The 15,819-nt window shown below is 38.4% G+C and overlaps 1 protein-coding gene across 1 annotated transcript; it reads right to left on the bottom strand.

Annotated features, from left to right (window-relative positions):
• Positions 1–1,637: 1,637 nt before the first annotated feature.
• Positions 1,638–2,594, bottom strand: LOC145819166 (uncharacterized). Its single transcript, XM_082913125.1, has 2 exons — positions 2,202–2,594; positions 1,638–2,063 (listed from the first exon to the last, which is right to left on the bottom strand). The coding sequence occupies exons 1-2, from the start codon at positions 2,592–2,594 to the stop codon at positions 1,638–1,640; spliced, it is 819 nt and encodes a 272-aa protein (XP_082769251.1).
• Positions 2,595–15,819: the final 13,225 nt, after the last annotated feature.

Raw genomic sequence — 15,819 nt, 5'->3', positions numbered from 1 at the left:
CACCTTAATTGTCCGTTTAATCTCTGAGTTAATGGCGGAGGCTAGGCAAGCCAGGGCGTCTTCGTGTGTGTTTTGATCATGGGTTATTTGGTTCAATTCATTATGGTCAAATTTTGCCAGCAAAGAATTTGTCATTTTCATGTAAGCGGCCATACGGTCGTTTTTTGCCGTGTACTCCCCATTTAGCTGATTGACCACCAGCTTTGAATCGCAATATATAAGCAGACGCCGTGCACTGAGGAGATGTGCATTCCGCAAGCCGGTTAGCAAGGCCTCGTATTCGGCCTCATTATTCGATGCTTTGAAGTCGAGTTTGACAGCTTGCTCAATTATTGCCCCATCGGGAGCCATTATCACTACGCCGGCCTTGCTGCCATATTGATTGGACGATCCATCACAGTACAACTGCCAAATGTCCCCAACATAAATTCTCCAGTTCGGCTTAGGTTGAATTTCATCAGACTTGAAGTCAGCAAGACCCCCAGTGAATTCGGCCACAAAGTCGGCAAGCACGTGCCCCTTAATTGAGATTCTAGGCAGAAACTGAATATCGTACTGGCCAAGTTCAAGAGTCCACTTTGAAATGCGCCCTAATGCTTCTGCACTACGGAGTACCGACCGGAGGGGGTGGTCCGTTAGTACCCCGATGGTATGCCCCTGAAAGTAATGCATCAGCTTTCTTGCTGCCATGATAAGGGCTAGGATGAGTTTTTCCAATGGAAGGTAACATGTTTCGGCGTCAACCATTGCCTTGCTCACATAATACACTGGCCGCTACTCCCCAAGCTCTTTCTTTAACAGTACGGCGCTGACGGCCCGGTCGGAAACTACCAGATATAAAATGAGCGGGTCACCTGCCGAAGGTGTTGTCAAGAGTGGAACTGATCGGAGGTAGGTCTTCAGGCCGTTAAAAGCAACTTCGCACTCGGAGGTCCATTCAAAGGCCTTACCCTGCCGTAGAGTGTGAAAGAATTGTCGGCAGCGATTTGTGGAACGACTGATGAACCTGTTGAGTGCGGCGGCCATCCCCATCAACTTTTGAACCTCTTTCACCGAACGAGGGGAGCCGAGTTCTAAGATTGTTGTGATTTGCCTCGGGTTGGCTTTGATTCCTCAGTGGTTGACAATGTAGCCAAGGAATTTGCCGGATCTAATCCCAAATGCACATTTGGAAGCGTTCAGCTTCATTTTGTACTTGCGTAAAATGCTGAATGTCTTTTCCAGATCGGCCAGATGAGTTTGCTCTTCTTTAGACTTGACCACCATATCGTTAATGTACACTTTCATAGTTCAGCAGAGTTGCTCCTTGAACATGGCAGTGACTAGTCTTTGGTACGTTGCCCCCGCATTCTTCAGCCCAAAAGGCATAACTTTATTGGAATAGGTTCCTCTTGGGGTGAGGAATGCAGTTTTGTCTTGGTCCTCCAGATGCATGACGATTTGATGGTAGCCTCTGTAGGCATCGAGGAAGCTCATACGTTGATGGCGTGTCGTGGCGTCTACTAGTTGGTCAATTCTGGGGAGAGGAAAACAATCCTTGTGGCAAGCTTTATTTAAATTCGTGAAGTCCACACAGACTCGCCATGTCCTATTTTTCTTCTTTACCACCACAGTATTCGATAGCCATGTAGGATATGTCATTTTCCGGATTGTCCGGCATCAAGCAACCGATCAACTTCTTCAACAACGACAGCTGTGTGTTCTACGATTGACCGTCGGCTTTTCTGAATAATCAGCATGCATTTGGGGTTGACATTTAAACGGTGCTGAGAAATAGATGGATCTACCCCCGAAATTTCATGCGGCGACCACGCGAATACATCCAGGTTGCTGAGTAAGAAGGTAATTAGCTGCTGCCTGTCAGTTTTACTCAAGGAGGCGCCGACAATGAAGAACCTATCAGGATCCCCGTCAATTTCAACTCGATCCAGGGCTTCTGTGGCCTCTTCAGTTGGGAGCCGTCCAATATTGTCGAGGCTCTCGCGATCCGGCACCTCAATAGAATTCACTTCCAGCTCTCTTGGAGTCTTTGCGACAAGGAGGTAACAAGCTTGTGCCGATTTCTGTGAGCCACGGATTTGTTCAATGTCGCGTTAAGTCGCGAAGCGGAGCAATTTATGATAGGTGCTTGGCACGGCCTGCATCGTATGTAGCCAAGTTCGTCGCATGATGATATTATACGGCAAAGGAAGCTTCACAACCAGGAATTCTACATCCACTGTTCGAGAGCCCGCTCGAACTGGTAATGTGATATTTCCCAACGGATATTCTGGATTAGCATTGAAGTTCAATAACGGATAGGGAGCCAGAGACAGGTCTGACTCGATGAGCCCGAGTTTGATGAAGGTCTTGTAATACGTAACCTCCGAAGTACTCCCTTGGTCTATGCGAACGCGTTCAACGGTGAATCGATTCACGCGTAGTTCGATGACCAATGGATCAATGTGGGGGAGTGTTATGCCAATCAAATCAGAATCGTCGAAGGTAATACTCGGAGCTTCGTAGGGCCATTTTGCTGGTGTGATTTGCTTTTGGGAACCAGGATATGACTGAATTGAATGTACAGTAGGGGCTGTCGGCAGGCTGTATATCATATGGATTACGCCGAGCGGAGGTGAGTCTTACCTTAGGGCAACTGTTTTCGTTGAGTTGTTCTTTCGGATGTGTTGCTGGAGCCGTCCATCTTGTACCAACTCCTCAAGGTGGTCTTTTAAAGCATAGCAACTGTCGGTGTCATGACCGTGATCTTTGTGATATTCGCACCGCCTATCTCGTCTCCTTGTGTCGGGAGGTCCCACCATCTTGGGCGGCCACTTGAAGAACAGCAGATATTGAATTTTAGTCATGACCGTGCTGACAGCTCTGTATATTTCTTGGTCGCGCGCCTTGCACGCCTGTTATCCACTTGAAGTTGTTCATTAACTTGGTGGGAGCATTGGCCGTTTGATTGGCGCAAATTTCTCTTGTCTCGTTTAGCCCGACCCCGTGGTTTAGGGCTCCGTGATGGTACAGAACTTATCGGCTGAATAATTTCGGATGGGGCCGTCTGGATGGCCTGGTGCCCGACTTTGACCTGCAGTGCGTCATCTTCAACTTTGCAATATTCCTCGACTTTCTTCATCAACGACCAGGCTGTTTTGGGGGGCTTTCTAGTCAAGGAACTGCGAAGGGCACTATCAGGATGCAACCCCATTTTAGAGGCGGTGATGGCCATGGAGTCGTTGCAGGCATCATTCACAAGATTAAAGCATTCCCAATAGCGCCCCGAATACGCTCATAATGTTTCTCATAACTGGATTTGCATAACCCAAAGAGAATCGGCCTGGTTCGGCTGGATCTCATTGGTCATGAACCTTGCCATGAAGGATTTTTGGAGTTGATGAAAGCTCTTAATCGATGCCGGTTCCAATTTGTAATACCATCGGACGGCCAACGGTCCCAAACTATTCAGAAACATTCGGCACATGAGGGCTTCGTCGTCCGCATGCAATGTCATAGCTTGCTTGTATTGTCGGATGTGATCAGTGGGGTCTGATTTCCCGTCGTACAAGGTGAACAATGAGGCTTTAAACTTTTTGGGTAATACTGCCTTCGCGATCCGTCGCACAAAGGGATTATGCTGGTCCTCTTCACCTGAACCATTTCGCCTTTGCTTATGGCGTGCACATGAACTCTCTTCGGAGGAGCTGGTGGTTTCAACTTGTCCCTTCCTTTTGGGTTCCAGGGATAATGAGTCAGAATCACTGTCATTTTCTTGTCTTCGAACTCGAGGTTGTCGACCATCTTCTCTCAGAGGTCGTTTGGGATCTTGGCGTGTAACTTGCTTGGATTTTGCTACTTCCAGGGCCAAATCCTGTCGGAGGCGCTCATTCTCAGCGATCATGTTTTCCAGCCTCTGTTCATTTTGCTTCGCCTGTTCCATGATCGCTTGCATTGTCTCATGTGCTGAAGTCAAGGGTGAGTTCTGGGCAAGTGTGTCGAAGATCAAGGCACGTCTTGCGGCGATAGTCTCTGGTCCAAGCATGTTTGTTGGAGTGAGGTCATCTCTCTGTGTGGTTTCGTCAGTGACTATCGGAGGGTCGTCCGTTACGCCCGCCATAGTTGTAGTTGAGTATTCCTACAGACGACGCCAATTGTGGGGATGAGGTTTGGAAATACTCTTTTGATCCACTGGGAAGCTTGAGATCCTCAACTAGCAACCTGAAAAGGAATGAACACTCCGGTCGGGGGTGCCAGAATTAGCACTCCGACGGTTAAGTCAGTGTATGCTCTCTTAGTTATTTGTATCTTAAGTTAAGCGTAATAGTTCTCACATACCTCTCTTTCGTTGTTGCTCTTCTATTTATATACGCTCCCAGTCCTCAGGATGGGGCCCATTACTAATCCGTCCTGTGATTGCTCACTCGGCCCTTCCTTCATCGTACTCCAGCTTCCAATCGGCCCCTCGCTCAGCTGGCTTTGTGGCCGACTAGGATATTCGGCATCCAGAACATACAAGATGGAAGCCAATATAACATGTACCGATTATCTAAATATTTATTCGGCCTATCTGCGTCCACATTTATCCGGCTCCCATAATATCTTTACTTTTGTTTAAGTTAATGCGGTGAAAGTGGCCTAGAGCCTAGAAATCAAGATTAGTGAAAAAGTCCTTTTGGTTTATCCCGTAAAAGCCATTTTTCTTTTGACCCCCATATGTCCATACTATAGTGAGTGAAAAGTCAATGAAAGAAATCAAAATCTACTTCTGGTCTGAGGCAACCCACTTGCCTTGGCTTGGTTATTACTTATTATTGCACGCAATTGAAACCCTAAGTTTATTTTTGTGTACTGTCTTATGCTTTTGTTTTACCTTAGTTTCAAGATTTTAGCCATTAAATCAGTTGATTTTCAGGGTTAACAAGTTTCTCTTTTGGTCTGTTCTGAATTTTTGCTCAATGTTAATTGGTTATTTCCTGTAGATTCAAGTATATTAGTAATTCTTCAATGGACATCGGCCAATATTTATTATTAGTTCACCCGCATCAAATTTTAGACTTTTAATACCGACATATCAATTGATATAAGATTGTATTACAAATATTTGTAAGTATCCCAATATGAGTCTATGGCTCAATGTCGCAATGTATCTTGGGGTTTAAATAATTAGGTGCATTATGGAAGTAAATCTGATTCTCTTGAAGTGCTTTGCAGTAGCATAGCTGGTTCCTATGGCAAGTTTCTTTTGTGTTCTTCATTTTACTTTGTTGTGATTATTGTTAATCTAAAACTTTTTACATTGTGTTTTGAATCATTGAGAAAAGGTAAAATGGGTTCTAATTTGACAATTTGATTGTTTATGTTCCCATCTTTCTTGTCCTTTAACCAAAGCTTAGGAAGAGCAAATGAATACGATGGAAAGTAGGTAAAAGAAAACCTATATCTAGGCCTTTGGGACCTAAACAACACGTGTGATGACTCTCTCTTTTCTCATATAGGCCTTTAATCAACCAGTGATTGTTTTTTTAACCATGGACCACAGAATAATAAAGAAGAACATCTTTTGAATATAAGATCCAAACAAGGCATATATAGTCGGTGACACTCCACTAATTATTTTTTTAAGGTATCACTTATTTATAATTTCTACTTTATTTAATATTTTTATTGTAGAAAGTTTGATATAGATGCATTTGTGGATATGAATCATGTAAGAATTTCTAATTCTGGTTAGATTTTCCATAGAAAAGAAGTAGAGAATAGTACTACATGGTTTGGATGTTTGTGTAAGGAAGTAAGAAGTAGCTTTTTGAGTTGACCTTTGTATTTGGAAAAGCTGTGTATAAAGAATTCATAGAATCCCTATATTGATGCTTAATCTGATGTTTCTTTTGCTTTGATGATATGGTCTGATCTAATCCTGATTTGTTTGATTTGATTATATTTGTGTTATTTGAAAATGTAGAAGCTAATTCGATTGATTGCATTGTTAAATTTATTTTGATTCGCTTGTTTTATTAGATTAAAAAATTGTAGCATAATATTTCCTATTTGTAGTATATCTTATTTTTTAAGCTTTTACCTTCTTCCCCCCCCCCCCTCTTTCTTCTTTAGTTCTTTTGCACCATGGGTAGGAGTTGGATGCAACTTCATAATAGAAGGTCACCTTAGTACATTGATGGGTTGAGAGAATTTATCTTGTTTGCTCGTGATCATATGAAACCAGGGGCAGATAAGATTTGGTGTCCATGTTATAGATGCAACAACCATATTCAAAAAACCATAGAGGAAGTTGAAATTCATTTGTATGCATATGGGGTGGTCACGAGTTACACTAGGTGGGTGTATCATGGGGAAGGTTTTGAGTTGAATGACAATGATGACTCACAAAATGAAAATGACGAATATCTCGACAATGTGACAAAGAAGTCAAATAGCCCAATACTGAGGTGCAAGAAGTTATTCATGACATACGAAATGGAACAACCACATTTGATTATGTGGGAGAAGCATCTAGTAGTCGTAATCCTAACTTACCTAGTAGTTGTGGTGGAGAAACAAATAGATTTGCAAGATTAATGAGGGATGCGGAGCAAGATTTGTATCCGGATTGCCAACGATTCTCCAAACTATCATTCATGGTTAAGTTGCTACATCTGAAGATATTTAATAGATGGAGCAACAAATCACTCGCGATGTTGCTGGAATTGTTAAAGGAGGCACTTCCCATTGGTGAAACACTTCCATGCTCTTACAATGAGGCTAAACAAATAATTTGAGATTTGGGCCTCGACTATCAGAAAATACATGTATGCAAGAACGATTGCGTACTTTTTTGGAAGGAGTATGAAAATGAAGATGAGTGTCCTACTTGCAAAGCGCCAAGATACATAGTTCGTAAAGGTAAAGGTAAAGGTAAAAAGATCCCTCAAAAGGTTTTGCGATACTTTCCTTTAAAACCAAGGCTACAAAGGCTATTCATATCAAGGAAGACGGCTACTGATATGAAGTGGCACAAGGATAAACGTGTAGAGGACCAAAATGTATTGCGTCATCCGGCTGACTCTGAAGCATGGAAAGACTTTGACAAAAAGCATGAGTCATTCGCCAAAGATCCTCATAACATTAGACTCGGACTAGCTAGCGATGGTTTTAACTCGTTTGGAAACATTAGTAACTCATATAGCATATGGCCGATTTTTCTTGTCCCATATAATTTACGACCATGGAAATGTATGAAGGATTCATTTTTTATGATGCCTTTGCTTATTCCTGAGCGTAGGGCTCCCGGATTTGACATTGATGTGTTTTTACGGCCATTGATAGATGAGTTAAAGGATTTATGGGAGGTAGGGGTAGAGACATTTGATGCATCAAATGGCCAGAATTTTCAATTACGTGCCGCATTGTTATGGACCATCAACAATTTCCCTGCTTATGGTAACCTATCTGGTTGGAGCACCAAAGGGAAATTGCCTTTTCCTTCATATAATGAGGATGCATCTCACCAATACTTGCATCATTGGAAGAAAAATTGTTACATGGGACATCGTCGTTTTTTGCCGCATAATCATGTATTACGAAAAAGCAAGGCATTCAATGGTGAGCCAGAGCATAGATCGGTACCCAAGTTATTGTATGGGGAGGAGGTTTTGGGACAATTAGAGTATCTTGACTCGATAGTATTTGGGAAGATAGATGGACGTGGGAAGAAGCGAAAACATTCTCCTCAATATTTAAATTGGACAAGGAGAAGCATCTTCTTTGAGTTATCGTATTGGAAATCCCTTAAAGTTCGCCACAACCTCGATGTTATGCACATTGAAAAGAATGTATGCAATAGTGCGATGGGAACATTGATGAACGTTGATGGAAAAACCAAGGACTCATACAAGGCTCGTCTTGATCTAGTGGCTATGGATACAAGGCTTGAATTACACCCGAGGCAAGTAGATAGAAAAGCTTTCCTACCCACTCTTTGCTTCATGCTCTCTCCAACTGAAAAAATGAGTTTTTGTGAATTCTTGAGTACGGTTAAGTTGCCAAATGGCTATGCATCAAACATATCACATTGTGTGAGCACTAGTGATTATCGAATTACGGGGTTGAAAAGCCATGATTCCATGTTATCTTGCAAAGATTGCTTCCTGTTGCCCTACGTAGATGTTTGAAAAAGGATGTGAGCAAGGTTTTAATTGAGCTTTTCTTGTTCTTTAAGGAGTTATTGGCAAAAACATTAAGAGTTGATGTCTTAGAACAACTTGAGAAAGATATTTTAATTTTGTGCAAGCTTGAGAAGATATTTCCACCATTGTTTTTCGATATTATGATCCATTTATGCGTACACTTATCACATGAAGCAATCCTTGCAGGACCGGTGCAATACCGTGGATGTATGCATTTGAGAGGTACATGCATATTCTTAAGGGCTATGTGCGTAACAAAGCCCATCCAGAAGGCTCTATTGCTGAAGGCTACATTGATAATGAGGCTCTTACTTTTTGCTTTATGTACTTCAACGAAGGTGAGACAAAATTTAATAGACTAGAGCGGAATTATGATGGGCATATTAAAGCTACACAAGATGGAAATATTTTTGTATTTAAGCAAAAAGTATGTGGAATAGGAGCTGCAGTTAATGATGTGTTGAATTTAAAAGATTTGAAGAAAGTTCAATGGTACGTGTTGAATAATTGTGATGAAGTTCAACCGTATGTGAGATAAGTAAACCACCATATGATTATATTCACTAGAAAATTTTTCTTTTTGAATTCTACTACTTGCACAACTATATGTGTCAAATAATGTTGTGTAATAATTTATAGGCAATACATGGATGAATTTGAGAGACAAGGTATGAGGAATGTTCAAAAAAGGATAGAATCAGAGTTCCATACATGGTTTTTAAAATACATTAGAGCTATAAATTTTTAACCTTATTTGTGCATTTAAATAATGTAGTTAAGTATATGCTAATACATTGCACATCATAAATGGAATTAGGTCACAAAGCAACAACTTGAAGGAACCATGGACGCTTCCAATCAACTTATGAACCTAACCTGAGGTCCTGATAGTCGAGTAACACGATACGGTGGTTGCATTATCAATGGGACCAGATTTCACACTCAAGATTGTGACATGAACCGAAAAACTCAAAATAGTGGTGAGGTTGTTAAGGGTGACCATAAAGGAGAAGACATTGCTTTTTATGGAGTTGTTAGAGATATAGTCGAGTTAAAATAGCTAGGGAGAAATCAAGTGTTCCTCTTTAAGTGTGATCGGTGGGATGTTGGCAATGAAAAAAATGGAATGAAATTTAATGATTATAAATATGTTAGTGTGAATGTTACAAGAACTTGGTAAAAGGATGAACCGTTTGTGCTAGCATGGCAAGCTGTACAAGTGTTTTATATGAAGAACATGAAATTTGGCAACAATTATTGAGTTGTACAAAGAATAATACCTCGGGCAATATATGACATTCTAGTGAAAGGGGATGAAGAGGAAGAGGAAGAGAAAGACGAAGAGGAAGAAAAAGACGATGATGAACCATACCAAGAATTTGAATCATTTGGTCTTGGAAATGTTGTGTACATGGATGATCAACCCATAGAATTATGCAAAGAAGACATGGAAATGATATGTGTTGATATTGATGGCGAATTCCATGAGGAGAAACTTGAAGATGATGAAGTCAATGATGATATGATTGATTATGATAGTGATGATAGTCAATGAAATTTGCTGCTATTTAATTTTCTATGGCTTTATGGTTGCTTTTGAAATTCTGTATATATTGTTTGATTTCCTTGGAAATACCGCTTTTTTCTATGGTTGGATTGATGGAATGATGCCAAGCTTTTTAACATTACATGCAATGCCTCCTTACAGAAGTTTGATTGTTATAATACATTTGTAATAACAACGAAATGAAGAATTATGGAAGATTTGGATTTATTTTAGCAATAATTATAGAAAAGAAAACAAAAAATCCAGAGTTGAGTTGATTCTCCGAATTGTTACATTAAGGGAAATATTTATACTTCTTTTAACATACAGAAATATGAAATTCAGAAGCATGTGATAGGCCAAGGCCCCGAAAAGGTCACAAACGAAATACCGCATTTAGAAGCCCATTTATTACACAATTTAGACAAAAATGGAATTGTGCTAACAACTTTGTGGATCTGCTTCCTGCAATAAGTTCTGCTTTCATTGGGGTTTCCTAGAGCTACTTGCTTCTCATTAACTCTTTCTATTATAAGATTTACCTGCTGTTCTTCTTCTTGTTGGTGTGTTTGTTGTTTGTGCTCGTTGTTATAAAGCTCTAGATGGTGTCCATCTCAGAGTGAGTTTTATCTGATATTTTTATATCTGTGCTTGATATCTGACTTTCACTAGTTAATGGATTCGTGGAAGCAATGAATAACCTACATTGTTCTAACTGAAGTTGGTTTTGTGAATTTGGTTGCGCTGCGCTGGGCGGGCAGGTTATGTGTACAGAATACCTTGAAGAAAGAAAAGGTTTGATCCAAGCATTTGCACAAGGACTGGAAATTCTCTGATCTTCCCAACATAACCCAGGTTTTCCTTCTCTCTCTCTTTACACAATACACTACATCTTCTTGCTCCTGCTCGATTTCTTGGATTCAAGGATAGACATATGGGGGCTAATCTTCATTGCTTAAATTCTGTTTTCCAGTTATCCCCTGAATGATGCTGCGGTTCATGCATTTTATCTTTCCTCATTCTTCCCATATGGGGCTTTCAAATTTTGGAGGAGCCATTTCAAGTTTATTTGATTCTTTAAATTTTTGAAGTTTTCTTTGGAATATTTTGTATCTATGTTTTGCTTTATGCTTCAAATTGTACGTTGGGTTGTGATAAATGAAAGAAAGCACTGCATCCATTAAATGAAAGACACAAAATGCACTGATTCTGCGGTTCATGCTTCTTCAATTTGTTGTTATGAAGAAGCATGTTTGTGAACTGGAGAATGAGTTTTGAGATAAGAATATATGGGAGATTGGGGTATAGGTGATCTATAAATTATGTATCCTAAGGTTTTATTTAGAAAATTTAATTTGGAAAAAGACTTGTGGAGTAAAATTAAAATGAAACGTAAGTTATTTTTTTTCTCATATTTTTATTCTCTCGTTTCACAAATTCTCATTCAATTTCAAGATTCAAATCAGTCTGAAAAAAAAAATATATATATATATATATATATATATCATAATAAAATATACTAAAACTTTTAAATTTTCATTTTAACAATTTACGAATGATTCAATTTTTGTAAATTAGTGATATCAATTTTCTTTAAAAGATAAATAACATATTTTTTTCAACAGTATTTTAAAATTCAATAAAACTCATTAATAATAAATGGCTCCGTTTGTTTGGGGTTATAAGGAGGGGATTGGGTTTGGTAGTGAGGAGGGGATTGAGAATGAGGTGCTTGTTTTGAGAGATATGGAGGGGATTAGTAATCCCTTGGTATTAGTAAGAATGAGGAAAGGAGATTGGTAAGGAGGAGGTAGAGATGGTATTAGAAAAATAGTGAGGGGATTAGAATTTTTTTTTTTTTTTTATATATTGGGAATTTTTTTAAATATAATGTTTAATTTTTTATATTTTTTTATTTGTTTTATTATTTTATATAAAAATAATTTAACAATTCCGCACTATTAATCCCCTCACTATCAATCCCCTCACTAACAATCTTCTTACTATGAATCTCCTCCATTCTATCTCTGAAAACAAACGAGGCCAATAAGATCTTGGGTAAAGCACGGACATCTTTTCTAGTCTATCTATATGTATATCTATATCTATATCTATATCTTATTTTATATATCGGCTGTGATTGAAGCCTCGAAAATGAGGCTCGAAATTGCCTCGAATGCATTTTTTTTTTCTAGGCTAATACATTGCAGAAAAAAATAAAAAATAATAATAATAATAATAACAAGCAAAGCATCAACCCAGCAAAAAAAAAAAAAAAAAAGGAAATTCGAGCAAAATTTGAGCAAAAAAATTTGAGGCCTCAATCATTAATCTTTATGAATAATGCTTGGGACCCCCTTTTGGGGGTCACCCCCTCACCCCCCCCCCCTTTGCCACGTGGCGGGGGGTGATTGGAGGAGCAGGAAAAAAAAGAAAAAGAAAAAGAAAATGTAGCCAATGAGAGAAAGAGGGGGTCAAAGGAGGTGGGAGAAAAAGGGGGGATGAATTATTGTTGAATCTTTATATATATATATATATATATATAAATATTTATATTTATATATCTCTACACTTATATATAAGGGGTAGTTGGGTTGCTATAGCATAGCTTTCTTTTTGTTTTCCTTTTTTGTCCTTGTCTTTCGTTTTGTGTTTGTCTTCTTTTTTTTCCTTGGAAATTTTTTTAATTTTTATATTTTGTTTATAATTTTTTATCTCTTTTGATAACAGTTATAAATCAATTATGTAATAAAAAAATTCACTAATTATGTTTTATTGCAATTTTATATTATAATTCATTGCATTTTTTCAACTAATTTGAAAAATTAAAAATTGAGAAATATTTTTAATTTGTAAAATGTAATTTTTGAAACTTCTTTAAGACTCTTAATAAATATGGACAAAATAACTCTATTTCTTGTCTTAATTGTAATTTCTTTAGTGGATGTTAAATATTTGTGTAACAGACAAGTTTAACCCTTTTTTTAAATAGAATATTAAAAAAAATTATACTAAACAAATTTATAACTTATTTTAATTCTTTCAAACCAATAATCTAAAATGTTATAATCATAAATCCTCAGTTACATGTAATTCCAAATTGAGTCGTTATCTATCAATGCTCTATTCATAATAAATATGAGTAGGTACTCATTAAATCATTAAATTGTAACACATGAAATAATAATAAAGTATTGTACATAAACTTGATATATTAACTTTTATTGTTATTTACTGACAACAAATACTTTTTTTTTCTTTTTTTTTTCTTTTTTTGGAGCTTGTTTTACGTTAGTAAAGTTTTACATATTTTACTTTTTATGATTATTGCTAGAAAAAACCTATGTATTTGACCAAAGAGAGAACCATGCTGCCGTACAACCCAACTCTCTTATATAAGTGCATAGATATATATCTGGTAAAGTTTAAGTGAGTGTTGGATAGCATAATACCAAACGTAAATTAAGTAAATAAGATTTTCATGGGAGTGTTTAGAGATTAAAAATATGAAATATTATTAGAGAGTCATCCTAAAAAATAATATATTTGTTGCAAAAATATTCTTATGTCACTTCAAATTATTTTACCTTTTTATCCAATTAATAGTAAAAATAATTAAATATTTTTATTGCATCCGGTTAAAACAAAGTATAACGCAGCGGAATAAAAAATTAAGGTCATACCTTTAAAACATAGTTTGAATTGAAGGATCTCGTGGGTAAATCACGTGCTTCCTGAATCTGATCAGTCAACCCAGTAATGGAGTGATATTACAATAGTGAATATCACCCACACAAATCACAGTGCAAATGGCTTTTGATTGTTGATTTTTTGGGAGAGAATCAGTATATGGGAAAAAACTCAAACATACGTTGTTTTTCTCTTAATCACCCATATCCCATATTATCATATATATATATATATATATTCTGTTTATCTCATTTATCCATATCAGTTATATGAGATAATATGAGATATATCATCTATCCATATCAATTATATGATAGATATTTATATATCCTGAGTGATTATCCAAATAGGTTTGAATTTGAATTCAAAACCCATTTGGATAAGGTTCAAAAGATTCAAAGGGTCATGCCACATGGGCGCCCATTTCTAACATCTCCCACTTGCACATGAGCTGGCATGACACTGCCACATCTCTATCTCAATCCCCCAAAAAATGAACAATCTCATACTAGCCAAAATGCACCATGCGACCGCTGAAAACACCTACATGCGGGAGCTCTATACTAGAAACTCAATACGAGTCAGAATAAAGACATCAACCCAAAAAGAATAGAAACAGTGTCTCATGTACCCAGACCCATCTAGCTACATCAGTCCAAAAACATCTCTAATCCCTCAAAGAGCATGTTTGACTCTCCTAGGTCCCGCATTATATTCACACCCAATCAGCATCCTATAAAGAGCGATGTGAGTTGTCGACAGTAAATATAGAGCAGAGATGTAGAACTAGATGATCTTCCCTTCATCCTCATATCATTCAATGTAAAATTGACCGCTTTCCCAGTAATGTCCCTTAAAGCCAAATCATACATGACCGCAGGCAACATACCAAAGTAGCTAAACATCAACTCCTCATCTTATGACATAGTCAAAGGTCACAAAAGGCACAAAGTGAAGTCATTTAGGGAAAAATGACTTTTAAGACTCACACGGTGAAAAAGCAGGGATCCATTCTTTCACCTCGCTAACGGGTCGATAAGCACCATGCAGTATGAATGCACATTATAGTGGAATAACTCTTCCAAAGAGTGATGTTAAACTCACACACTATACAGATCTTAGTCTAGTCGCTCTTAAGCGCACAAGTCGCTTCCTAACGTCTAACTCGAATTCTCTCTTTGCTCGCCTCTCAGGCATCAAATGAGATCTTGCATCTGGCTATCCATAACAAGCATATCATGGAAAAAATGGGTACTCTCATATCCATGGTCGGTCTCTAACAAGACCTCATATTGGCTCCAACGAAGGCAACATAGCTAGTGGATAATTTTGGCTTTTCTATTTGCTCCAAATACAATAAGCCACTAGTCTCATCCTTACTCGCTACCTAGTGCTAAGGGCGATTGCTCGTGTGAGTGAGCCAATCTTGCCTGCTGCTAACATCAATTTAATTATTTTGTGTATGCTAATTCACAAACTATTGCAAAAGGTAGTAAACATAAATGTGTAATAGAAACAAATATGAATACTAATGGCATAAATATCCCAAAAATATGAGTTTAACTGAATACACATAAATATATCACCACCTACGTAGTCCTAAAGCCCTAACATGAGTAAGATAAACATCTCTAGCAATGGGCTTAGTCAAAGGGTCCGCAACCATGCGACTCGTAGGGATGTGCTCCAGGATTACTTCTTTCTGCGCCAAAATGTCTCTGATAAAGTTGAACCTCGCATCAATGTGTTTGGTTCTGCCATGGTATTTAGGATCCTTAGCATAAGCGAGTGCAGCCATGCTGTCACAATGGATAGTCACAGGGTCTGAAGTGCGTGTGACAACATCCAAATGCTGAAGGAATCTCCTCAACCACAATGCTTCCTGAACGGCAGATGAACAAGCCACAAATTCAGCCTCCATCGTCGATAAGGCGATACAGGATTGCTTCGTACTGCTCCATGAAATAGCACTATCGCTAAGCACGAAAGCATATCCTGAAGTAGACTTACGCTCATCTAGGTCTCCTCCCCAGTCAGCATCACAATAGCCAACTAGATGTAGATTTGAACTTTGGTAGCAAAGTGTGTAATCTGCAGTCCCTCTAAGATATTGTAATATCCTCTTAACTGCTTTCCAATGAGCTGGTCCTGGGTTGGACTGGTAATGACTCACCAATCCGACTGCATAACAAATGTCAGGACGCGTACACATCATAGCATACATCAAGCTTCCAACAACATTTGCATAGGGAACACGGGCCATCTTTTCATTTTCTTCTTAAGTCATAGGACCCATATCAAGACTTAGGCTCTCACCTTTTGCAACAGGAGTGTCAATGGGTTTGCAGCTCTGCATCTGGAATCGCTCTAGAATAGTCCTAATGTAAGTCTCTTGAGACAAACCAAGAAGTCTCCTAG

This window comes from Camellia sinensis, chromosome 2 (assembly GCF_055761805.1).
Source record: "Camellia sinensis isolate YWXY chromosome 2, ASM5576180v1, whole genome shotgun sequence".
NCBI classification, from domain to species: Eukaryota; Viridiplantae; Streptophyta; class Magnoliopsida; order Ericales; family Theaceae; genus Camellia; species Camellia sinensis.
Note: the sequence above shows the minus strand (reverse complement) of the source record. Positions and strands in the feature narration are given on the sequence as shown.